General features: G+C 32.9%; 1 protein-coding gene across 2 annotated transcripts in view; it reads left to right on the plus strand.

Annotated features, from left to right (window-relative positions):
• Positions 1–27,135, plus strand: part of LOC107456776 (vitellogenin-6) — a 45,338-nt gene extending 18,203 nt beyond the window's left edge. For both annotated transcript variants that reach the window (XM_016074724.3, XM_016074723.4), the window contains exons 7-28: positions 997–1,136; positions 2,025–2,134; positions 2,244–2,496; positions 3,475–3,661; positions 3,744–3,989; positions 5,291–5,518; positions 5,613–5,830; positions 6,712–6,803; positions 6,887–7,011; positions 8,267–8,383; positions 10,043–10,172; positions 11,477–11,702; positions 12,733–13,018; positions 13,775–13,984; positions 15,067–15,396; positions 15,481–15,627; positions 18,553–18,744; positions 21,070–21,379; positions 23,079–23,242; positions 23,321–23,563; positions 24,625–24,865; positions 26,762–27,135. In XM_016074724.3, coding sequence (XP_015930210.1) covers positions 997–1,136; positions 2,025–2,134; positions 2,244–2,496; positions 3,475–3,661; positions 3,744–3,989; positions 5,291–5,518; positions 5,613–5,830; positions 6,712–6,803; positions 6,887–7,011; positions 8,267–8,383; positions 10,043–10,172; positions 11,477–11,702; positions 12,733–13,018; positions 13,775–13,984; positions 15,067–15,396; positions 15,481–15,627; positions 18,553–18,744; positions 21,070–21,379; positions 23,079–23,242; positions 23,321–23,563; positions 24,625–24,865; positions 26,762–27,015 — 4,449 coding nt within the window. In that variant the 3' untranslated portion in view covers positions 27,016–27,135. The remainder of the gene's footprint in view (positions 1–996; positions 1,137–2,024; positions 2,135–2,243; positions 2,497–3,474; positions 3,662–3,743; positions 3,990–5,290; positions 5,519–5,612; positions 5,831–6,711; positions 6,804–6,886; positions 7,012–8,266; positions 8,384–10,042; positions 10,173–11,476; positions 11,703–12,732; positions 13,019–13,774; positions 13,985–15,066; positions 15,397–15,480; positions 15,628–18,552; positions 18,745–21,069; positions 21,380–23,078; positions 23,243–23,320; positions 23,564–24,624; positions 24,866–26,761) is intronic.
• Positions 27,136–27,504: the final 369 nt, after the last annotated feature.

Genomic DNA, 27,504 nt, shown 5'->3' on the forward strand with positions numbered 1-27,504 from the left:
TCCTTTCCAGATTTCTTACAGAGTTTTCTTACAGACTTTGACATATTTAAAACTTATTTCCTTAGCAAAATTTTCGATTTCGGTGTTTAGGGTGATGAATCATTTAACATACTTTTATTAGATTTTGACTTACTTTTCAGATCTTTAAGACTTTTTATTTTGTAAATTGAAAAATTCGCTAAAAGAACGAGGTTTATTGATGTCAAAAACATCAATAACGTCAGAATTGAAGAACTTTCGGAAAAAGGGCTTCAAAAGTTGTTTCTAAAACAGTTTCAACAGAGTTCCGAAATGATCAGGTGGAGGTTATTTCGAAAATATTAAATAAGTGTAGAACTCAAAATTTTTCCTGCAATTATTAAATTAATCCTGGTAATTAATAACCGCAAATTGCACAATAATATAGTATCTTTAAATCAGTCTTTATCATTAGAATATACCTGCATCATATCGTTTTTTTTACTCATTACAATTTCAGAAAAAATTCTTACAATTCAAAATTGTTTAGACGTTCTGAAATATCGTTTTCATAGCTTTCAGAAGTAGTATTATTTATTTAAATGCAAAATAAAACCACATAAAAACAAGCAGCTATAAGAAGACACAACAATAACAACAGCTATAAAAAATATTTATTATGAAAAAGACTTCAATATGGCTCTTTTTGTTCAAAACGTAAATAAAAATTCGAGATTCTAGTGGGTTAAGTGGGGTTAATTCCTTAGAAAGTTAAGTTGGAGAACTCCGGTAGAGAATAAAAACTGTACAAAATAATATTAATAAGAATTAAAATTGTTTTTTTCTATGTTTATTGGAAATTACTGTAAGGGTTTGGAGCTATTATCTAGTTATTAAGTATTTTTTTTTCTGTAAATTTGAGCAACTGCTTAAAGTATTTCAAAATGTAGATTTTTGAGAAGTGTGGATAGTTATAAAACTAAGTTATTCAGTACGTACTAATCTAATACAAAAATTTTTTTCTTCTCTTATTTACAGCACCGCTCTCCAATCAAACGATCTTTTGTTCAACGTTATAATTTGCTAACAGTTGGTTCCACCTTGATCATTGATTCAATTCACACCAAAGAAACTCACCTAGCCCAAGTGTATGACCAGAATATGGAGGTCACTATTCAGTAAGTAACGCTGTTAGACTCAGCAATTTATCATTAGTTTTATGATCATTTTTGATTGATTCTAATAAGGAGAACCAAGTAAACGTTACAAGATTAAATCAAGGTGAATTTGTCCATAAGAAAATTTAGAATTTCATGTATAGCTAATTAATCTATGTTTCTGACAATAAGATGACAGAAGTGGTTGCTTTATGGCTATTAAGGGCATCAATCAGCCTTTCAAGATTATATCAAAAAGCAAGCTGGATTTGTTCATATGATAACACAGCTTTTTATGTCATTTTTTATAAGTTGCTGGATACAACATGATAGAAGTCTGATGGCTTGTACATTCTTTTATGTTATCCACTTTGGAGCTTCCAGCATACTATAGAAGCCAATCGAGTTCATTATCTCCAACATCGGTTTTTTATGTACCTACAGGGTATTAAAAGAAAAATTCTTGATTACCTTCCGTATGGGTCTAATTTAGTCTCTTCACGTCGCCATTTGTTGGACTTTCTTAAAGAAATACCGTCATTAGTTTTGTTTTCTTTAACTGAAAGAAGTAAACTAACGTTAATAGATAAGAGAACCAAATGCAAGATTTTTTTTTAAAAAAAGGCATGATTTATTTGGCCCCGCATCGTGATAAATATTTAAACCTCTATGGTGTCTGCTTCCAACGATAATGTGACACGATTTGTCAAGCATAATAAATTTTCACGCATTCACATCTGCATCTCTGTCTGTCCACCTAAATGCTACTTTACTTTTTGATTCAACTTTGTATGCATATGAAATTCTAAGCTGCATGAAATACACAATATAAATTACATATTTACAGGAATTATGGCCTCGTATGCACATGGGGATGTTTCAAATAAAATATATTTATCTATTTTTCAGAACGGAAATGAAATTCAGAAAGGCCATTAGAGACACAATTCCGGACACAATCTCTGGTCAGCAAATCACTTCAGATATAAATGACATAAGCAGTGACATAAACGAAGAAGGTAGGAAGTGATATTTAAAAAAAAACTCTACTTAATACAATTATAATTTCTAAATTCAAAGTTTATTATTTTTAAATCTACGTGGTGATTTGTATCTTCTCTTTACTAGAAATCGAGCACATTTGCCAGTATCCAGACATCAACGCTTCCGTCAACAAAGTCCAGAGCTTGCTGAACACGGTTGCAGAAATTGTTCTAAAGAATGAGGTACAGGAAGAAAAATCGAAGAGAATGGGAGAAATGTTGGTGACCATACAAAAGCTCATGCAGAGGTTCCAGCAGGGTAATTTCAGAACTGTACAGCGATCTATTGTGAGCTACAGTGAAATGAAGCAATCAAGTGAAAAGGAAAAGATCAAAAGGTAGCTGAAAATAATATTTTAAAAGATTATCCTAAAAAATAATTGAAAGGGTAAGTGGATAAAATAGGAATATAACTAAATGCCATTGTGTTGTTGCTTCTAATGCCACTTGCCACGGGCAAGCCTGCTTGGTGAATCCGAGCAAATTTAAGGCAGAGTGTGCGTTTCTTGTTTTTTCAGTGACGTCATCTATGGCCAAGAATTCGACTTCTGCCACACCATACGTCACACCCGTTTATAGAGCTAACCCATTCATACATCCACAGATCGTAATTTTGACCTGAATCAGAGAGCGATCGATCTCCAATCCAGAACCCCCAGAGGTATTGATTTGTTATGGGAACATGGAGGACTTTTGCGACTCGACAGATTTAACGTGCATCAGTCACTTTACTACACGGGGAGTCTTCGGCCGGCGGGGTACGAACCCATGAACTCTCGGACATGGGCCCAGTGCCCTACCGACCAGGCTATCCCGACCCAGATACCATTGTTTTAGATGACTGACTAGTGCTTCATATACTTACATAGAATTTTTATTAGATTATCTGAGTTAAACAAACTTTTAAAACTATTAAGTTCATGTTTTAAAACAGAGCTAACGCAAACCTTCTTTATATGTACAAAGTATCTAATTTTTGGCAATGTTTACAATTTCATCAAAGCGATGACATACTTCAAATATTTCCGCATTATGGTGACCAGTGGAGTTTCGAATATTGAAACTGAAAAGTTTGATAATACTATAAGATATTAGATATAATATAAGATTTTATGATCATTTCAGTAAAGCAGTAAAATGATCATAACCATTCAAATCAAACGGTTTAGAAGATAATGCACCTAATCATTAATGTATAAAAAATATTTACTTACCACTTTCCGCGTACCCTTTCAGAACCATCTTTAAATGTTTCGTCCTGAAATGATTTTATGATTATCGATATGCCATGTCATTTTGTCAATGTTTCTGACCAGGCAAATCTGGATTGATCTTCTACCAATCATTGGAACATCTGAATCAGTGTCATTCATCGTTTCTTACATCAAGGAAGGTCTTAACTCAGGGAAACAAGATGTATCATTCTGGGAATCCAAATCTATTTTGGACTCACTACCTCAAAACATTCATAGACCCACTGAAAAGACCATCAACGAGTTGAGCGTGAGTATTCAGACAGATAGTTTCAAATAATAGCATGTCTTTTTTTTAAATTTAAATATGAATCATAAATATATTAATACAGGGTTTGTTGGAGATTTTAAAAGAAAAGGACACACCTGGACATATGCTCTTTGCATCCGCCCATATGGCTGTAGCCAAAGTCATCAGCAGTATGTGTTCAGAAGCATTTAGTGTTTCCGATGATCGAAGCGAATCTTCTCTATCCTGGAGATGGTGGATGCTTCCAAAGACAACAGACAAGGACAATAAATTCGCGTTCAACATGAAGAGACAATGCCCAGAAACGTTGGCCAGGAAATTCGTCGACGTAAGAAAACATTCTTTCACTTTAAAAGTTTATACTTTCAGTTTATTGTTGCATATTCAGTTATTAATCATTATTTTCACGATTATTCTCAATTTAATAACATTACAGAGATCACAAACACAATAGTGAAAGTTTATCTCCATTATGTTAATAATAGTAACAATCTACACTTTATTTAGTCTCATGACAAAAGTATTGTAGATTAAGTATATGCTATGCTGCATCTGCTGTACGAATTGTAACATTTTTTTAAGTGAATATGATCTACTATAATTAGGAGCCTTTTGCAGTATAATAATTTTTAACACTAGATTGCCCAAGGAAGTCACTTCGACTGCTATTTAATTTCAATCAGGAAAACAATGATGTATATAATGACACAATTTCTAAGAATTTTGTGACTTTTATAATTATTCTTATTGTGGATATTTTCTAATTACTTGTTAAATAACTGAAAATAATATCAAAAATATTAAAAATTAATTTTAAGCAAATTTCTTTATACATTAGTTATTCTTTCACAATGCTGTCATTTTGACTGCTTTTGGGCAATATAGGTATTTCAGTCTGTCTTTCTAGTGTTAAACAGTTACCTAATGGTGTAAACTTTCAAAACCATATTGTAAGTTTAGACACGGGTGTAAATTTTCAAAATTATTATTTTGTGTAGTTTATTTCTGTGCTTTCTCAAAGTAAAATGGTTGCAAGAAAGTTGATCAATAACTTAATAAGAAGCAATCACTATTTTATCGTAAGATTTTTCGAATATGTTTATTAATAAATTATACATATCTTTATTAATATCAATTAGTAATATGATAATTAATGAAAATTGAATCTGTCACATTTTAGAAACTGCTAAATCATTGGGAAAAAATAAAATGTTTATTTACTGAAGTTCTTAATCTCTTAAAGTTATTAATCTCTTGATAGCATGATTTATAAAAGAAAACACTATATGAAACTATTATCATTTCTTGATGAAACAAGCTCTTTGACACAATGGACACAAATGAGTTTTATTGTCACAGCAATTACTGTTAAAGTGCATTTCATTTCCTATTATCTGCATTTTTTTTAAATATATATAGATATATTGTAAAACTATCAAAATATACAATGAAGTTTTATTACTAAATAATCAAGAAATACTACTTCTCAAAAAACTACTATCGTCAAATTCGTTTATTATCAGCGATATGGAATACTTATATTTAGATGAAAGCGTATACGACTCTAGTATTCTGTTTTACTGTTGCTCATTAATACATATTTACGTATTGTAACGATTTCTTTACTAGGAAGTAACTCATGATCTACTAAGCACAAACAGCAAAGCTAAGCGAATCATTTACATCGAAACATTATCAAAAACCGGACTTGAAGTAGTTTTACCAACTCTGAAAATGTTCATTCATGGTAAGCCTCACGAGGATATCTTCCATGGTCTGAGCCGCAGCTATATCGACTACGTGAAGACAGCTACCATTTATTCTCTACACAACATTGCCCACAAATCTCCAAAAGCCGTAAGAATGCTTCTCTTTTAAGATTCATATTTTTACAAAGTTGAAAATTATTCAAACTTTTAAAATCTTCGATTTTTATTTTGTTTAACTGCAGGTTCAAGATATTCTCGTACCAGTTTTCTTCAACTCTACCGAGCCACCGAAACTCAGAGCTGCAGCGTTCAGCGTCATTTTACACACAAAACCAACATTGAGTTTGTTGGAACTCGTAGCGTTCCACAGCTGGGAAGAGCCAAGTGAAGAAGTTGGTAGCTACGTCACTTCCTCTTTGGAAACATTCGGAAACAGTTCCATACCTTGCCACCAAATTACGTAAATTATGTTCCCACAAATTATAAAATCCTTGTAAAGCATTCACATTGCATGCGATTGCTCTAAACGCAGGTGTGCATGTAACTAACTACATCTAAGAGTAACTGCTCGCGCTTGCGTAAATCGCATGCAGTATGGATGCTCCATAATACTTTTATTTAACATTTTTTGTGTGATTTTGCTTCTTTCAAAATTATCTACCTACTCGAAAAACAAATTCCTTCGTTTTTGAAGCCAAAGGAAGCTTTTTTGTCGAAAACGTTGTAATAATATATTTAATCTGTGTTAATTTAAATTAGTTGATATCTGAAAATCATATGAAAATCTGTTAGAAGCGCATTTAGTTCCAAATGTATAACACGAATACATCCCTTCTTTTTCTACAAATACAACCAGAATCAATGAGTTTAATTAGAGAAGGCGAGGCTCTATGCTTTTATCTGCATACTTATTTATGAGAATCTGTCTTCTTATTAACGAACAAATGCTGCTTTCTTGCGACTTGATTGATTGAATATCTTGATCTGTGAACTACAGTTTGCATTACCTTTTCACTACACCGACTATTCCGAACCCATTAAAAGTTTTTCCCCCCACTGTTATTGCTCCAACAAATTAGATTTCCTGAATTCATAATATTCAGCAATTTAGAAAATGTTTACTTACTGTTCATGCAAGAATAGGTGCTTGATCGGTAAGGACCATCATTTCTTAAAATACCAAAAATCTGGCCCAAGAACTAATTATTGACATAAATTCATCAAAAACCTATGCATAACATACTATATTAAATACGAAATTATAACTACAGTTTAATTGATTGAAAACAATAATTTCAGTTATTCCATTCTTAAAAGTACTTTTATTATGCTTTTTTTTAGTGCACAGCGTATTAAGAAAGTTATTCCACAAGTAAAGCGCTTCAGTGTTGGTGTGCACAAAGCTAAGAATGCTATCTTCGATTACTGGAATGGTAAGTGTACACAATTTTGGTATTTTTTCTTTGCACACAGTATCAATCTTAAACATAAAGTGTCTTATTGTTTTTTACACTAGATACCCGACGAATCGGGCTATTGCATCATATTGATTACATGCCAAGCAACGAATCTATCATTCCCAGTGCGATGTACGGATATTTAGGATACTACACAGACAGTATAAAAGATAATTATTTCGAGGTATTTATGGTGCAATTTAGACCATTTTTTTTAAATCTTTCGCTATATATGTTTCACTTAAAAGAACGGAAAGCAACTTTTGAAAAAAATTCAATCCCTAACAAACTACTCTAACTTTGCAACATAGAGAATTATGAAAGTACAGTTTTAGCAAAATCAATCAAGACAGACTTCTGCAGATTGATAATGTGAACCTCAATATACTACGAAGTTGTTCTTATCAAGAATAAGGCACTAAATTAAACCATGTTTCCGTAAGGTAATATAAAATTGAACGAATTATTTGCACGAATAATAACGTTCAACTTGTTACATTACAGAGATTGCTACATTAAACCAATATTCAACATAAAACTAATATTCTTATAGAGATATAAATTCGAATTGTGAATTCATAAAAGTGCAGATGCATTTTTTACACTGTATTAGCTAACTTTCCATTTAACTATTTAAAAAAAAGCATGCTTGAATTTAAATTAATAATTTACGCTGGATTTATATTCTTCCATTTATTTGACACTTAGAGGGGCAGGATGTTTTCTTTATAACTAAACCACCAGAATTGCAGAATTGTCAAAATTATTTTAATTTCGCTCAAGAAGAACTATTTATTAAAATTATTTTTTGCATTATTTTGTTTACTTTGGTTAGCGTTTGAAACTGAAACCTTTTAAAGAGTTAAGCGAAAATTGTTTTTGCAATCGCTTTTGTTAATTTCCATTAGATTACGCGTAATCATTTCGGTGTCTGTATTATTATTGTAATCACAATTAATATTCAATGCTTTGCTATATAGATACTGACGAATGCTTATTCTTAATTAAACAAATTACATCCCTTTGAGAAAGACAAATTATTGATTATAAAGAAGCATTTTAAAGGTAGAAGTAGAAATTCTGCTCAGCCAGTGATATAATCGAGAAAAAAAAAACATTGATATTTCGAATGAAAAAAAGTATTAAATCCCTTATATAAAAGTTCACAATGCTTGGTTGGACAGTAATAGAATCAATTGAAAAATTATCGATTTATTCTCTTCGAAACAATAGGCAATGCTCGATGAAAGTTATATTCCAAAATTTCTCTTCGTAATCTTAAATGAACTTAACTTTTATACTTGGTCAAAATATTTGAATAACGAATTACCAATGTAAATGTGTTTTGTACGAAAGCTGTTAAACAATTGAACTATTAAAAGACAAAAGAGGTGAGTAAAATGTGTCAAATCATCATTCCGAATTTTTTTCTTTTACAGTACGCACTTCTGCCACAAGGATTGTCAGCTCCTAAGATTTTTGACAGAATAATGAAAATATTCAACTCACCAGCAGAAGACATTCCAAAGAGTTCTGAAAGCAAGATTTTCTCAGATGTAAGTATGAGTGAAATTAATTAAAACCAACCGAGAATTCAAACCCACATTTCAGATGATCGGAGTTCTTCCAAAAAAAGTAGCAAAAGTTCCACAAAAAATACAATAGAAATAAAATGCAATGAAAGATATAATTTTTTATAATTAACCGTGAAGATTTTTCGTTTTGAACAAATTGTAAAAGCGAATAGATATTCAGTTAACCTCTCATGTAATTGCTTGTAAGTTCTTCTTTTTGCACCCAAATATGCTTGTATATTCTTTTATTTATACCCATTCTTCTATTAAAGCCCAAACTTTGATCCAATTTTGTCTGCAACATTTAATATTTAATAATAATGATCATAAAAAAATGTTAATTTTAAACTAGATCTTTGGATCACGAAGACAATGCTAGTTGTTGATTACAGAAAATGGTTAGAAACTTTTGCATTGTTATCAACAGAAAACAATGCTTCCTATGCACATTAACTTCCCTCTTAGAAATTAAATTTTGACAATAACTCTGATACATGTAGTTAAATCTGTTATTTTATTGATTTACTTCATTAGCTGATAAAAATTTGATAACACAACACTCACTTTTGCACTCTCTAAGCATACATGAATATGTATGTACTCACACGAGAATTTAATCTTATTTGACAACATGTTTATAAAAGGATTTTATTAATTAAATGCCCTATATTTAAACTTTAACAGATGTATAAAAGTACGTTGTTCAATTATTAAGTATAAATGTCATATTTAATAGTATCAAATGGCATGAAGATAGGATAACTTGAAACTCCACGAATTTCAGTTATATAATTTTCAGAAATTTTGGCTTTATTTGACATTAAATCTTGAGCTCTGACAGACTTGAGGTCAAGAAACTCGTTACAATCGCCGTTGGGCTCGAACTACTAGAGTGCGTCCAAAGGGGATCTATAACAGTCATTCCTACACCGAAGAGCCATTACATTATGACCACCCTGCTAATAACACGTAGGACCACCTTTAGCCCTCAAAACTGCTAGCACCCGCCGTGGCATTGATTCCACAAGGTGCTGATAGGTAGTCTGAGGTATCTGGTACCAAGCGCTCACCAACTGGTCCTGCAATTCCCTCACATTGCGAGGGGGTAGCATGGCAGCACGAATTTGGTTTTCAGAGTAGGACCACAAATGCTCTATTGGATTAAGGTCAGGTGAATTTGGGGGCCAAGACGTGACTTGAAAGTCACTGGAATGTTCCTCGACGATTCGACCCTTATGACATGGTGCATTATACTGTTGGTAAACACCATCCCCCGCAGGAAAAACTGTTGCCATGAATGGGTGAACCTGGTCTGCAACTATGCTCAAGTAGCTTACAGACGTCAGGGATTGTTCTATGAGGATTATGGGTCCTAATGTGCCCTATGAAAACATTGTTCCTGGGCAAGAAGCCATGAAAATCTGGGCGAGCCCATTGTTATAGATGGAGGGTGGTCATAATGTAATGGCTCTTCGGTGTATATTTATCCAGTTCTTCCAGCACTTATATTTTGTTATGTACTCCAATAAAGCACAAAAAATGTCGTTTATTAGCGAATAGTATGCCTGTGTACAAATAGTATGTCCATACATATTATGCAATTTTAAATGGCAAACAAAAGTCATTGAAATATTTTTGCAGATGAATATTGCATCACGTAACTCTGAACCATGGAGAGTGTTTGCATACAACAAGCTATTTTATTCCTCATCTTACTATTACTTTGATGAGGAAGAAACCAGCACTCACAGGAGTGACATCATGTCCTTGAGTAAGTAGGATTTCTTCACTCAATAAAATAATAGAAATATTTTTATAGGTATATTTGTAAGAAATTAAATAACACAAAATATTTCAGTTACCTCAGCAACATGTATCCGAGCTTGAATAAAATATTTAAATCCTAAAATGACCTCTTCAGATTTTATTTGATTGTATAATTTTTTACATCGTACATTAAATATTTTTCAAGAAAGTAAAATAAACTGAAAAAAATCATCAAATCATCACCAGTTAACAGATAACGTCCGAATCAAAAACTTCAAATGCATATTATACTCAATTTCAGTCACTGGCTCATAAGCAAATGGTATAAATATTAATTTTAACACCAATTCACACTTTCATACTAGTAGTTGTTAATAAAAAAATGTAACGGATTCAGAAAATAATTTTTATTAAATATTTATAATTTTAAACGACTAATAAACAATGAGGTTATTTTAATTTGAAACTACTGATTCAAATTAAAAGATTTTAATTATCTGGTTAAAATTAATAGTTCTGAGTGATGTCAAAATCTATCGACAAATCGTGATTGAATCAATCAATCAAAATTAACAGAAAAAATTAAAAACATATTAACAAAATGGATTGACACACTTCTATTAAAAACTCGTCCAATGAAAATAAAATAGATTATTGAATACAAGAAACAAATGAAATAAAATAAAAATATGACCACCGAAGCCGACGTCTTCAGGGGGTACCGGCCTCGGTAGCCATTAAAAACAAAACCATTTCTATTTGAGGGAGAAGCAAAAGATTAAAATATCTCCCTCAGTACCCTGATGGTTTTGTATAGAGGTCCAAGAAAAACAAGATACATTCAAAATAATAAACAAATTACGAAAAGAAAATCAATCAAAATCATCAGAAAATTAAAAACTCACAGTCACAGGTCAAGAATCAACTTCAAAAGCAAGTGGAGGAAAAGAAAACACTAAAAACTGAAAAACCAACGCCCCCTATAATAATGCGCAGTAGAAGTTTAAAAATGAAATGGAAAAGGTCAGGTGAAGGAGATACGTAGATAAATTAATAGAATGCTTAACTGGGGCTGCTCAGTTAAGACTAGAATTGCGCCCTGTTAAAAGAAAAAATTATATAAAAACTTAAAAATGTTTCTTTCATGAATAGTATTGATTGTCAAAGTTAGAAAGTTTATTCTGATTTCCCATTGCAATACGCTGTTTTTCATTTTTATTATTGTATTTACATTAAATAAGCAATTCTAAAGACGATTCAATCTATACTAAGAGAAGATGTATTCAGCGAAATATTTATTCATTACAGTGAAAGATGTATTGGATCACTACATTCAGAAAGACTCTCAGGGAAGATACTCCGGACACTTCACCAAACTCTTCATCCCCGCCTCATTCCATGCAAAAACCATTTCCCAATCCGTCCCATACCCTGTACAATTCGAAAAGAAACACCCCATCCTCTTCTCATTGAAAGTCGAATCAGAAAAGACCAGCTCAGATAAAATGGGCTACAAAGTACACGTCACACCAAGGTATTCTTTTCATAGATATATTTCTAATACTTTAAGAAAATAAACACTTTGTTAAGTACTCAATCTGAAATTTACACTCTTGATATTTTTACATAGATAAGCTCAATTGATCATCCTATTGTAGAAGACAAATTCCCACGGTTTTAAATTAAAATATTATACTCTAAGCATATACATGTATCTTTAACCTTTTTTTCTGTTTTTCCAAATATACCTCACTTTTTAAATAGTGTCTTTATAAATTCGGTACATCATGGTGAGAAATTTCCGATCGCCAGCTCAAAATTGGCGACCAAATATTTAACGCCAGCGAGTAAGCAGCTAAATTTCATTCTAATGCTATAGAGTATGACTCTAGTGTAACAGAATTTGGCTTGAGAATAACATATAGTCTGAGAGTCATGGAGTTTCACATTAGGGCTGCAAAAGACAGATTGTAAATCATGGCGAACAAAAGCTTTAATCTTGCTGGCACCTTTAGAGCTGAAATTGTTATGGCCTGCGGTATGTTCAGTGTGTTTAATAATCATTGTTAGTATATATTTATAAACTTTAAGAGAAAAAAGAGAAAACGAGAGTTTTAATAAAGAAACGAGGATTGATACGAAAATCTTAAATAAAGAAATTATTACAATAGATGCCACAAAATAATACTAAGTGAGAGTCTTTTTTTTATTTTTCAAAATTATAACCAACTATTATTGAGATTAATAAGGCAAGGAAAGATTAAAATCATCTAAAACTAGTTCGTTAAAGAGTAAAGATTGAAGGTGATTCCTGCATTCATGTCGCACTGCACAGATAAACATCGTTTTTCTCAAACCATTGCAAGGTGAAATAAAAATTTGAAATGAAGTGAAATGTACATTTATTTATTTACAATATTATGCGCAATTGCATTTTTTTTGTGTAAAACTCATTTCAAAAGATACGCTTTGTCCATTATATAAAATTCGACATTACTGAACTAGGGTGAAAAATTCATCAGAAATCAAATTTTCTGAAGCACTTTGAATATTATACATTTCAGCGTCTACAGTTCAATCATCCACACTAACGAGATCTTGAACGTGGGAGACTGCAAGAGGATTGGAGTGTACCACGAACACAAGACAGTAGCGACTTACCCAGTCACCATCAGCATAGAAGTCCAAAGAAATGGCAGGTTCAGTTTGGGATATCAGTTCCAAGAACTTCCCAAGAACATCTTCTCACACAGTTCCGAAGCTGGAACTTACGCTGGAAAGAATCATCTGGAACCATTGCCCTCCACTGAGGACAGAAGAACCATCAAAACAATTCCCTCACAGTTTGTGGTAAATATATTTATTGGCTCAGTCTAATTCCAATTGTGATATTTAAATATATTAATGGAGGAACTTAACGAGCGATATTTCAGAGAGCTTTGAGAAATCAATTTTACAATGTATAGAAGCACCAAGAAACTGCTTGGAAAAATTTTTAAGCATAAAAAAACCGTGCTTTTAACAGACAATATGTTTTTAACAAGCCACTTTCAAAATATCTTTTAACACGTCTTTCCGCTAAATACTTCATTTCTACTAAATACTTCATAATATACATGCTGTCCAGGTTTAACGAGAACTTCATCTGAGAGTCTTGGGTTGTCTGCTACCATGGAAACAAGAGTAAAGCAGACCATATGAGCTGCACCTTTCAAAATATCGTTTGACAAGTTCTTTCGCTAAATTCTTCATTTATATATAGTAATATATACGAGCATACTGTCCCTTTTCAGCTTCAACGAGAACTCTTCCAGAGTAAGAGTCGAATTGCCAGCTGCCATAGAAACAAAAGTAAAAGCATTTTTAGGGGGGGGGGAAATGAAGAGATTATAGGACTCTCTCACCCTCAACCAATGTAAAACGGTTAAGCCCAAGCTATTCTTAGTGACTTAGTTTCGTAACCACAGTAACCACCAGCACGCAAGTCTAATGTCTAAAGGAGTTCTCGTGAAAGCCGAACAATATTTTTAACCCGTATATTCCCTCTTTCCTTATTTACCCATATTGTTCATCAAAAGAAAATATTTTTTAAATTATCTTTTATAGAACTCTTACTCATGGAAGGTTTTAGGACAACCAACTTTCAACGGGGTGTATAAAACGGAGGATATTGAACATGGAATGGATTCCATGCCCCGCACATGGAATGAAGTTAATGAATACGTTTCACGACACGTTTTGAATGCTGGATGGAGGCGGAGATCAGTAGAAATTGTTAGAGCAAGGGACAGCAAAACATGGACACCAGGCACAGAGGTAAAGCACAAATAAATAATTAAAAAAACTGAACAAAAAATTGAACTTCATAAGAAATGTCAATATTTTCAACAAAGTTATAATATAGCTTCCAGTAATGATTACATTTATTTTTAATTATAAAATTGTTTTACTCTGTGGTCTACATACCATATTAATAAATGGATATAATGCCACCATCAAAAAGTTCGTGAATGGGCTTTTTAAAGCAAGTTCACGAACTTTCATATTTAAAGGTCGGCAATTTATTTATATTTTTAAAAAGACTGATTAGAGCAAAGAGTATTTAAATGGTTTCTGTTTCTAGCTGCAAAAAACTTTTCGAATGGAAAATCGAAACTTTCTGTGGAAAATTTCAAATAAGAAACTTATATAATTATTAACAGTTTGTGTTCTGTTACAGAAGAACTCCACTAATACGAAATTCTGGATAATCCCAACTGTTACATTATTTTTTATAAAAATTAGAAAGAATATGAAAATTTATAAAAATGTTAATAATAATAAAATTGTGAAGTTACCATTTGGATATTAGTACAATATAAAAGGTGGATTTATTATGGATTTCAGTTACAGGACATTTATGTGCACTATTTTTTCGAGCACAAGTTGTTCGAATGCATAATTCGAAAATCATAAGAGTATCGAACTTAATTTAGGTTGATGAGTAACATTATGTAGATTTTTGCAGCGATATGAATCGATTATAAATTGTTATAGTACTTATCGGTATAAAAGGAAGTATCATGCATTCATTAGCTTCTAAATTTATAACAGGAATACGTAATTCTACAAACTTTTGAACATGATCAATGTATTGCAAAAAATAACATAAGAAAGCCATTAACCCTGATTAATAAATTACGATCATATGCAAATATGCATTGCTATGAAACAAGATTGAAGATTTGACATCGCTCCTTTCCAATAAATCAGAGCGAAAAAAATTACGTAGATATCAATCATTTTCGCATTTTCGAATGATCCGAACAGGCAATGGATCAAATTAGTTTGGGATTACAGGTTTTTTTCTTCTGTATATTATCTACAAATGTAACTGAACAAATACTTCGTATATCCAGGTTGTATTCAATGTGCAATACTCGAAAGCCTTCAGTTCACAAGGAAAAAGTGGTTCAGAGAAATACTGGAGCAGGTATTTGGATTTCGATGACCGACTAGACAAACACGACGCTACTTCCTACGCCACTGAAGGACAAAAAATTTACCAAAAGTTGACCACAAGTTTGAGCCACTGCAAGCACAGCATCAGGGTTGAAGCAGTACAGAAAACTGGATCATCGTCAGAAAAAGCAGCTGAGTTGAACATGGAATATTTTCACACACCCGGAGGATTCTTGCACTTCATTCACTTCCAAACTTCATGCTCGAAACCTTCTACTCCCATCCAAGTAAAATTCTAAATAATTATTCTTTGTGATGTCAGCCGGATTTCAATAAACACTTATATGCCTTTTTTATGTTCATATATTAAGGTTACTGGCGATTATGCAATTGGTTTTACCCGTCGACCGAATGAATTCAAATACAATGAGGGATATGGACAACAGAAAGGAGTGGCGATTGGTGGAATTTCCTTCGGCAAGACCACACCCTTCGCAAATCCATTTGTCGTTGCTAAGGTAAGGGATTGTTTTTTCTAGAACATAAAGTATAAAAAGCATTCATTCACAAGAATAAAAAAGTTAGATCGGCACGTGGCACTCGCAATTAAATGAACATATACTCTATTTCTCTCTCATGCTGTTAGAAAAAGATTAAAAAATATCTTTAAAACTACCAATGCATTTTGGCTAATATAGCATTCAAATAATTCAGATTAAACGTGGAACAATGCTCCAAAACAAATTTATGGTAGAATCAAATAAATTGGAAAGTAGCAAATATGCTTTAACGTGTTCTCAACAATATTCTGAAGCCGTTCCGGTTTTAGAATATTGTTATTGTTTACGTTCAATTCCCAATTCATAGCTATTGGTACAAAAAAGTTAAATTTTATTTGCCAACAATGATCAGCAATCCACACACCAGAACAAAATTGACACACTCTAATTTCTCGGAACTTTCTTACGTTTAGATTAAGTCATAGAATTTGTTTTTCTTTTTATTTCGGAATGGCACAGTCCAGTTACATTTAACCACCACTTACTTTCGGTGTTAACGCAAAATATCTAAGCAGGCAACAGTGTGGTAAATAAGGGGTGTCAGAGAGAAGCCCAATGTATTGCAGTTGTTAGACTAGAGTAGAAACAGAACAATTAATCCGAGTTCCAAAATAGCAAGATTATTGGCTCTCGGGTCAATGGTGAACGGTTTCTTACGGCTAATTTTATTTTAATTTTATAACGGACGTTGAACAGTCAACCCAATTTTTAGGGTTTACGACTACTAATGTTCAACTCTGTAGCCTTGTAATTTTGAACCCAATCCATCAGACAGGAGAACTCCTGGATCAAGTATTGGGAGAAATTTGCCTCCGTGGCGGATTTTTTAAAGGAACTAACCCGCATTTGTGTTACATGGTGAAGAAAATCAGGAGAACCTCCCACTGTTAGCCAGACAGCAAGGGGAGTCTAACCCATGATCCGTCTACCTCTAAGGTTTTTCACTTCAGCACTGTGATCAGGTGCACGCCGGATGCGGAATTCGTATCGACTAGGATTCAAATCCGATTCTCCTCATTGGAAGGCTCAGGCTCTATCCCCTGAGCCATCGCGGCTCCCATGGTTAATTTTGCAAAATGATCGCGTGCTACCGTGACAAAGTTATATCGTGCAAAGTTAAATAGAATTATTTACATGGGATGTTAATAATGTTAATAATAAAATTAATAATAAAATTATTAAAATTCCATGTTAATAATAAAATTATTAATATGGAATGTTTCGCACACCACGGGCCATCGATGAAAAAGATTAATAACGGCAGCTTCTGTCATCTATTGTCTCGTGGTATGCGAAACAGACATGCAACCGGTAATCAACTAACAGCCCAAATGAGAGCCGCGATGGCTCAGGGGATAGAGCGTCCGCCTTCCAATGAAGCGAACCGGGTTCGAATCCCAGTCGATACGAATTCCGCATCCGGCTTGCACCGACCACAGTGCTGACGTGAAATATCCTCAGTGGTAGACAGATCATGGGTCAGAGTCCCCTTGCAGCCAGGCTAACCTTGAGAGGTTCTCGTGGTCTTCCTCTCCATGTACCGCAAATCCGGGTTAGCTCCATCAAAAAGTCCTCCACGAAGGCAAATTTGTCCCAATACTCGATCCAGGAGTTCCCTTGTCTTCTGGATTGAGTTCAAAATTACAAGGCTACGGAGTTGAACATTAGTAGTCGTAAACCCATAAAATTGGGTCGGCTGTTCAACGTAGGTTATAAAAAAATAGCCCAAATGAGCAAGGGGGCTACTAACATTGTATCCTGAACAATCGTTCAGTGAATGCTGTTTGTATGAGCCTCCACAATTGATGAATTGTAAAGCTTTTATGCTAATTGCAGTTCAATCATTGTCGTTCACTAAGTAGGGATTTTACAAGCTAGAACCACTACGGGGAGACCACTTAGTAGTCACTTCATGATTTCTTGGAATATTTCTAATTTATGTCCCATCGGAGAGATAAAAATTGGTGTCTACGAGGGGGAGTATCTACTGCTATATTTGTCGGAAGAGACTCACAGAGGAGATATTTTTGCTATGAGATTTCTTTTGACTCTAGATACAGCTACTGTAAAATGCACTATCAATCAACAGTAGTGCACATCTGTGCTTATGGACCTTCTCCGCACCTGCGTGCGAATTGTTTCTCTTTAACAAGCTGATGTCTGCAAGCAGGAGAATGCGTCTGGTTGCGTATATGCGAGTTTTTTCACTAGCATCATAATGAGTTTATCGTACTCATCTGACATTAAGCTTGTCGAGAATCTGTGGAACCTCCTCCATAAAGTGATTTGGTCATTATTTGATCAACCGCTAAACCTAGAGCAGCCAGTCAGAAGACATTGGTTTGGCATGGCTCCACACCCCTTTAGTACCTTTCAGAACTCTTCTATAAATATTCTAGATTTTGAGTGGTGGTCCCTTTAAAATGACTGAACAGTGTTTATATACGTCTCCAATGGATTAACAAAAAGATTGGCAAAACGAAAACCATCAAAGCTTATAAAAATTCAAAATAAATTAGGTTTCAAAATTTTTGCCGAAGTTTAATAACACGAGTTAAGGCTACTGGGTCCTTAATTAATTCAATTATGTTACCTGTATATTTTACAGTATAGAATACTTTCAACGATCGAGCTGAAAAATAATTTCAAATCATGATTCAGAAGAAAAAAATTAAAAACATGAATGAGGAAAGGGGTTATTGGTCTTCAACTTTACTCGAGTCTTAAGCAATAGAAATTAATGATTGATAGAAATATTTAATTTTGAATGCTTTATTTAAAGAGAAATAAAACAGCTGAACACACTATTTCTAATGCATTATTATTTATATAATTTTGAATCACTTAAAAAGTTTAACTCTAAACATGTTTATTGTTCCCCAGGCTGTATTCCAGTACAAACCTTTACAAGAAGTTCTCAGCTTGGAAGTAGATTCCAATAAATATGAACCGGACACTCACCAGGAATGCATGAAAGATAAACAAAGCGGAAACTATCAATCTCCTGCTTGTGTGAAGGCCATCAGAGAGAAGTCAATCTATAACAACTTAAGGATGCAAGCGATTTGGACACAGGTAAATGGATATACAATTTCTTAGATAATTTTAAAGTATTTAATTTTACATTGCAAAATACAAGATGTGAGAAAAATCGATTGAACAGTTCCTGAGGAATCGAATTTTAACGAAATCGTATGTTTAAAATTCGATTTCTCAGGAACTATTCAACCAATTTCGCTCACATTTTGTATTTTTTCATGTAAAATTACATACTTTAAAATTATATAAAATATTTTATACCTTACAATTCAAAATTTTTTGACTATTATTAATAAAATAATAAAAATCTACAAAAGTTTAGTTTTTGCATTAAATTGTCTTTAGATAAATGAAATTTATAATTGTGCTCAAAAATGCTTCAATTCATTTTAAAAGTTCTCGAGATATGGTAAAATTAACACTTGGGGGTCCAAACTTTGGATCGCTCTCTTGACCAAACTATTGGGACTATATTTCCATGGTTGCGACTACCCCCTATACTTTGGTAGTCAGAAATTCAAATCCGTCGGAAACAAATACGTTTATTCAGAGAAAGTCTGATTTCATTACTTAAAATATCGTCTGCACAAATTAATTAGCATACTTGAGGTCACCACCTTGAACCATTAAGAATGAATCCTAGAGCGTGAAGATCCGATCATTAGATCAAAAGTTATTCAGGGTGGTTCATATTTTATTTTGCGCACTTTACTATATCATCAAACAGATCGGTTTTTGATGCAAAATTAAAATAGAGATCCCACATTGAATAGACACATACAAATGAAATAAAGCTTATGATAAATGAAATCCCAATTAGTGTATTTAAAAAAATATTTCAGATTACCATCTTAAACGATTTATTGCAATAGCTGACAGACAAAACTGCTTCCTATATCCACTTTAATTGAGCAACGAGAGATATTTAAGATTAATTTAAACAGGCTTCAACTCAACGGGAAGAAAGTCGCTTAAAACTACAAAGAGCAAGTTTCAAATCAATTAATATTATTAATTGATTTGTTAGATAATGTATACTTAAATGCTCCTTTGTACAAGTTTCACAGTTTTCATCAATCAAGTGTTATAAGATCTATAAGTTTAAAGCAACTACCAACTATTAATACGATATAACTTATAATGTTTGAATAAATTTATTTCCCAATTTGCTTGCTTAAATTCTATTCAACTTGAAAACAAGTACAAAACAAGCTAGCAGTAACAGCTACAGGCGCTATTAAGGACCCATTACAATTGCCTATTTTTTTGCAAAGTATTAATTAGTTTACTTTTTATTAAAGAGATATTAATTGCCTCGGTTATTTTCCTTCAATACGTAATTCCAGTTCTTCTTGCTGCACTAGTAGGTTGAATAATTTTACTTATTATTTATTTGTGATGTTATGGATAATCTTGTTTATTTTTTTGACTGTTTTAAAAAAGTGAATAAAGTAGAATTTGATGATACGAGAGGCGGCAACGATTGCACTGTGCCAAGCGTTAATGATATTACGTAATCAAGGCCAGCTCATGAAATGGTACAATAAAACTGTCTAATACAAAAAAAAAATGATGGGGCAACTTAAAATCGGGAGACTAGTATATACCTACTTTAGGATTATTTTATTAAGACTATTTGTAAAGTTCTAAATTTGCAAAAAATAATGATACCAAATACTTGTGTAAAGTCTGCAGGTCTCACAGGAAAATGCTGTGATTAGGACATTAAGAAAAGTTTTAGAAGAAACTTTCATATAGCTTTATCTACACAGGAAAAAAAATACATAAAAAAAGGGCAGCAACGGCGAAATTTTCGATCCTTACTTAACAATCTAAATTGGCTTGACATTTTTGACGAATATCGTAGCTTCCATACCATAATATGCATTTCTTTGAACAAATTTTAAGATATAAATAGAGTTATTTAGATAAATTAGATTATTCAGATAGATTTAAATATTTTAGATTAAGATAAAATAGATTTTATTACTTTAGTGTTTGATCTTTGTATATTTTAATTACTAAAGTCAGAATTTTTAAATAAAGTAATACTATTTAAATTTGTAAAAATCTACTATTTGTTCGGAAAAAAAATTTCGAAATTCTTCTAGACCACTCAAAGTTGCAGATAAATATTCTCAAGAATAATCGAGAGTAAACACATTCCGAAATTAACAGTTTGATACTAATAACTTCTAAAAAGTTGAAGGGATAAAAAAAAATTAGAATTCGCCTAATTTTCAAGGCAGAAAAAAATTATACCATCTTAAATTGAAAAAAAAAACAATTCGGCACAACATTGTATTCTTATGGCAATAATACACAAAATAATTTCAGTGAAATTTTGTTTTCATGTTTCAGGAGCCTTCTAATGGCATTAGAGAAATCGGTCAGAAAATCGATTCCGCTTTGAAATACGTTTTCTTCACCCACATGAATGTTTCTAGAAAATTCAACTCACCACGATCTGAAGAAATCTCAAAGTCATTCCACCTCGAAGCAACCTACATCGACAAGATGACACACAAACCTGTTGTTGACATCGTTATGGAGAAACCCACTGAAACGGTCAATTTCACAAAGATTAGTGTAGGAAAAATCAGACCAGTCTCTAGCATCGAAAGCCTCGTCGAGTCTTACGCCGCTACTTTCACAAACAATACGTATCCTGGTAAGTAGTGAGAATCAGAATTAAAATCTTTATGCCAGTGAAAATAAGGTTTGAAATCTTTCCGTAGATTTTTGCAAAAAAGATTTTTTTTTTTAAATTTCTTTTATAAACTAGCACTGAAATTTCTCTGCACATCAGAATCAGAATAATCAGATAATGCAAAATCAGATGTGCAAATCAGAATATTGAAATATTTCTGCACATTTTGCAAACCAGAATTGAAATAGTTTTGTAAATTTTATAAACTAGCATTAAAATATTTTTCATACTCTTGTAAAAGAGAAGTGATGTGTCAGTTGATCAGAATTGATAAATCGGTTTATTAGAATAGATAAAACGGTTCATTTGTCCAAAGAATAAATAAACAAGCACAACAGACAAATTTAAAGACAAACTGTTTTTAAATTATTTTTCTACGGACGCAACAAAGATAATACAATTCTTCTTGCTACGACAGCTCAACGCAGACCAGGATTCTATCAGATTTTTTCTATCAGTTTATCAGATGCATGCTGTTTCCAATTAGTCACCTTTAATGTTTTCAGATCTTTCTTAACATCATCAAGTAATCTGAGTTGTGGTTTTCAAATGCGACCTGGCCTTTTGAGGGTTAGCAGCTCAGAGCAGTTGCTATCTTCTGATATAAATAAGTACCCGGGATACTTTGTTCGATTCGATGACTTTTACAATGTAAGATTGCTTATAACGATTATAAATTTCACGACTGCAAAGAATTTGTCCGAGTTACTTTTTCGGACAGCATCGAAACTTTTATGTTGTATTTTTGTTTTACAAATTAGCAGCCAGTTTATGACATGCTTACTCTATGTCCAACTTTTGTTGTCATATAGGACCATCCAACATACTGATATTAGTTCCATTGGTAATTGTAGAGTATCTACCACTACAAAAATATAATACCAATTCACTAGTACATGACATGTTAACTCGATTCCATGTTGGAGAACTTTTTCATAGATGAAGGTTGACATTGACGATAGCTACCATCGCCACATTGGTGACCTTTGGACGTGATATGAACACGCCTACCTTGACAGAAACGCCCAATGCGATTTGAACACGCCTACTTCACACTGAATAGCTGACTTGCTACTGCTACATTATTCACCTCCTGGCGCTATTGTTACCAAGTATCGATCACACATAACGTACAACGTGTACACTCGACTGCTAAAGGCAACACAGGAGCGACCACGACCGTGAACTTAATACAGCTCTCACATTCAGCACTCAAAAAGTACGGTGATCTTAATACAGCTCTCCCGGCTTCTCACAAAGCAGCAATGAATCAACTAGTGGTATCCGTTCATCGAATTGTATCACAGTTAAAATTCTGGTGGCGGAGTACTGTAGAGTATCTACCACTACAAAAATAAAATACCAATTCACTAGTATATAAGACATGTTAACTCGATTCTATGTTGGGGTACCTTTTCATAGATGAAGGTTGACATTGTCAGTAGCTACCATCGCCACAGTAATGAGACATGATCTTGGTTTTCTAAGACAGAAGTAGAATCTGTTCAAGCGGCGACCCATTTCAACATTCATTTCATTTTTGTTATTGGCAGTTGTCCCAAGACATTTAAGCTCAGTGACATACATCTGAAATATTTAATTTTTTCTTAACTTTAAAATCTTTTATTCATATTCTTCTAATTATTTACTTTAATTGCAGCTACCTGTTCATTGACTGGCAACTTTGTTAAAACATACGATATGAAAACTTATCGTATGCCAAGAAGCACCCCAGCTTGTAGTTATGTTCTATCAACTCACTGCACAGAGAACAAGAAATTCTCTGTTCTAGTCAAACACGATCCTAACTCTCGTGGTACAGAGGTAAGAACAAAACAATTTCTACAGTATGAATTATTTATGAAAATTTGCATGAAAATAATTTGTTATTTTTGTCTGCAGGAAATTCAAATTTATCTTGGACGGGATGAAATTGTTCTGGTACCAGGAACCAGGAATTCATATAAAATTAAATACAATGGTCAATACCTGACTGCACGATATTTGGCACCTGTAGTGCTCAATGAAGAATCTCGTCTCACTGCTGTGGTATACGTAACTAGTGACGGAGGTAGTTTTATCGAAATCAAAGCCAAAGAAGCTGGTGTTAAAGTCCTCTACGATGGCGTGCACGTTAAAGTACAGGTAATGAAATCTTTACTGTTCTGAAATCTTTTTAAAGTAACGCCTGCGCAGTTTATAAAGACTACAGAAATTTTTTTTTAATCCAGCATAATCAATGAAAGATTTTCAATAAAATCAATTATTTAATGACTTCTACATTTTACCGTATACATACATAATACATAAGGGAATTATCTTCAGTTTTCTATAAAAAAATTTATTTAAAAAAAATACTACCTTTTTTATATGGAATTTAGAAAGGGTTTTCAGCAATTCCAGGCCAAGGCACAATTGTTCTTCTCTTCATCCCCTTGATCATGGCTTTAGTTTCATACATAGCAACTTCTACTATACTTGGATTTAAGGGCCGGGATAGCCTGGTTGGTAGGGCACTGGGCCCATGCCCACGAGTTCGTGGGTTCGATTCCCTCCTGCCGAAGACTCTGCGTGAAGTAAATGGTGACTGATGCACGCTAAATCTGTCGAGTCGTAAAGTTCTCCATGTTCCCATAAGAAATCAGTACCTCTGGGGGTACTGATCCAGGAGCCTCCTTGTCTTCTGGATTGTGTTCAAAATTACAAGGCTACGGAGTTGAACATTAGTAGTCGTAAACCCAAAATTGGGTCAGATGTTCACAACGATGGATATAAATATAAATATACTTAGATTTTGAACCGTGATGGCTCAGGGGAGAGAACGTTCACCTTCCAATGAGGGTAACTGGGTTCGAATCCAAGTGATGGCTGGTCGATACGAATTCCGCAGACTTGCACCGAACACAGTGAAGTAAAATATCCTCAGTGGTAGACGGATCATGGGTTAACAGTGGGATAACAGTGGGAGGTTCTCGTAATCTTCCTCTTCATGTAGCGCAAATGTGGATTAGTTCCATCAAAAGTCCTCCACGAAGGCAAATTTATCCCAATACTTGATGATCTAGAAGTATTGGAATGGGTTCAAATTGCAAGGGTACGGAGTTGAACATTAGTAGTAGCAAACCTCAAAAATTGGGTCGGCTGTCCAACGACGGGGATAATATAAAATAAAATACTAGGATTTAATAGACTCTTTTCTTTGGTAGGTTGACCCAAGATATAAAGGAGAGCTGTGTGGTCTTTGCAGTGAGTTCAATGGAGAAATCACCAGGGAATACAGAGGAGTGGAGCGATGCCTCTACATGAATGAAGAGGACTTTGCTAAATCCTCCATCGTTGGTCAGTGTGGCGATAAAAGACCACAATTCAAAGTCCTCTGCAGCAGTGATGACGTTACACTATGGGGACGGAGACGTGGTGAATCGGATGAAGATGAGGAAGAAGAGGGTAAGATTAATTTTTTGAGAGGTGACAATACGGCTGAAGAAATATTTTATGCCAAATTCGCTTTCACCTACGTCAATAATTTAAAGTGTAGAAGAAGTGATTTCAGGAAAACCAAGAGCACAGCATTAAATTTCAAATGCTGAAACAATGTTTTCAAAATATCAAACCGCAAACAAATTATTGAAAGACAGCCTCCTCCCTGAGTAATTCTGTCATAATTTGTTTGAATTTGGATATTTTGAGGAAAAAAACTTCATGGTTTATTCTAGGTTTATTTAAAAATAACTTTTTCTATACTTTATTTATGTAAGTGAAAGAAAATTTGCCATGTAGGGTTTCTGAAGTGGCATACTGTTTAGAGAATAAGTCTGACAACATAATTCATACAGCTATGAATTCACATAAAAGATCATGTCATCATTTTTTTTGCTACTAAATTCGTTTAAGCGAAACACAACAATACAATGATAGATACCCACTAAACTTTAAAATATAGCATAAGATATATTAATTTATAAGTTTTAGAGAATAAGCCTAACAATATAATTCATGCAGTTATAAATTGCCATACAACAAAATAAATTTCAATTCTAATATTTTTTTTACTCAATTTACTTAGGGGATGATATAGAACTGCTATGCTTTCAAATATAGACTTATTTTATCAGTTTTTCTTTTTAAAAAAATTTATATAATTCATGCGTTTATAAATTAACAAAAAAAATTATAAATTTTTACACAATTTACTAAACGGAAACATTATGCTGATGATATGCCTCCACCTAAATTTTAAATATAACAGTATTTTTTTAAATTTGTCAATTTTAAGGAATTCGCCAAACACTCGAATTTCTGAAGTTATGAATTTCCAAAAATAACAAATTAAATTTAAATTATACCTGTTTTTTACTTAGGGGAAATAGTGCGCTCATATATATCTACTAAACATACATACATATCATTAGGCATAATGATTTGTGTTATTGATTAAAAAAATGAATAAATGATTTTAAAAAATAAAAATTATCATTTATAAATATTTTAAAAAACATAAATTTAACAAAATTGAATAACTGCAGAACAAAAAGTATCTTGATAACGTAGCAAAATTTTATGATAAAAGCAGCAACTAGCTTTAATTAATAAAAAAATTGTTTTCTTTCCATGTAAGTTGAATATTATGTGTAATCTAAATTTCTAAAATGACAATAAAGGCCCAACTGCATTATAACGATTTGCCGGGCAAAAAACAAAAGCAATCTGAAATAACGAGAATGAAAATTTTTTATAATTGCTGTGTCAATGTTACCAGGGCATTTTCAAGAATTCATAATATTTTACATGATCATTCAATAATTAGAAATTTAAGGAATAAAAATTTATGCAAACATAATCTTAGAGTCGCGATGGCTCAGCGGATAGAGCGTTCACCTTCTAATGAGGTGGACCGGGTTTGAGTCCCAGCGATGGCTGTTCGATATGAAATCGATCACGGGTTTCGTGGTCTTCCACTCCATGTAATGCAAATGCGAGTTAGTTCTATCAAACAATCCTCCATGAAGGCCAATTTCTCCCAATACTTTATCCAGGTCTCTTCTTGTCTTCTGGATTGGGTTCAAAACTACAAGACTACGGAGTTGGACATTAGTAGTCGTAAACCAAAAATTTGATCGGCTGTTCAACGCCGATTATTTAAAAAAAACATAATCTTAAATAGTAAGTAATTGGTCAGGAATTTTGTATAAAAATACAAAATAACTTTTCTAATAAGATATATAAGTTTAATAATGTTTTTGTGTAACATGATACAAACAAAATTCTGAAAAATAAAAGGAAATATTTAAGAAACTATGAAAATGCATAAGAAATCCTGTATAAAAAACTTTAATATTGCAGAACCAGTAACAAAACAGAACATTGTGACCACACGAGGTAACGAACTCTGCTTTTCCACCAAGCCTGTCCCAGTGTGTGAAAACAGTGCTCAACCCTCCATGACTGAATCACGCCAAGTTGACTTCCATTGCCTGCCAAAACAAGATATTCACGCCAGGAAGTTGGTTACTGAAGCCAAGAGAAGGATTCTGGAAGAACTCGAAACAAAAGCAGTAGATTTCTCAGAAAGCATTGAAGTTGCCAAGATGTGTTAAGATTTTAAGCAGCTCATGAACTTTCACTAATTAGGATGTTTATTTTTAGGATTAGAACCTTTTACAATTTTTTACAAAACTTTGTACAAATTATGTTGCAATAAATCTTATACAAATAAAGATTTATATTCATTTATTAAAAATTAAATAAATGGCACATATATTACTAGACTTGTAATTAAGTGATAAATACTTGTTCTAAATAAGTATTTAATTCATATTTTCGAGGAAATAAAGATAACTCACGAGTTTGATTAATAATAAATAATTGTATACATAATTAAACATGCATCTTTTTATTTACACTTTTTAAGAAATAAAGCGCTTATTTAGAGGTAAGTGAATTTCTTTTAAATGAAACTACAAATTTATATAATGGTAATGAGACCTTATTCTTGTTTTTCCAATAAACAGAAATTGTTTAAAAAAAACAGAAGTAAAACTGATAAAAAAAACACAAAATTTTGAAAAACTTTGCTATTAAATTCT

This window comes from Parasteatoda tepidariorum, chromosome 4 (genome assembly GCF_043381705.1).
Source record: "Parasteatoda tepidariorum isolate YZ-2023 chromosome 4, CAS_Ptep_4.0, whole genome shotgun sequence".
In the NCBI taxonomy this organism is placed as follows: domain Eukaryota; kingdom Metazoa; phylum Arthropoda; class Arachnida; order Araneae; family Theridiidae; genus Parasteatoda; species Parasteatoda tepidariorum.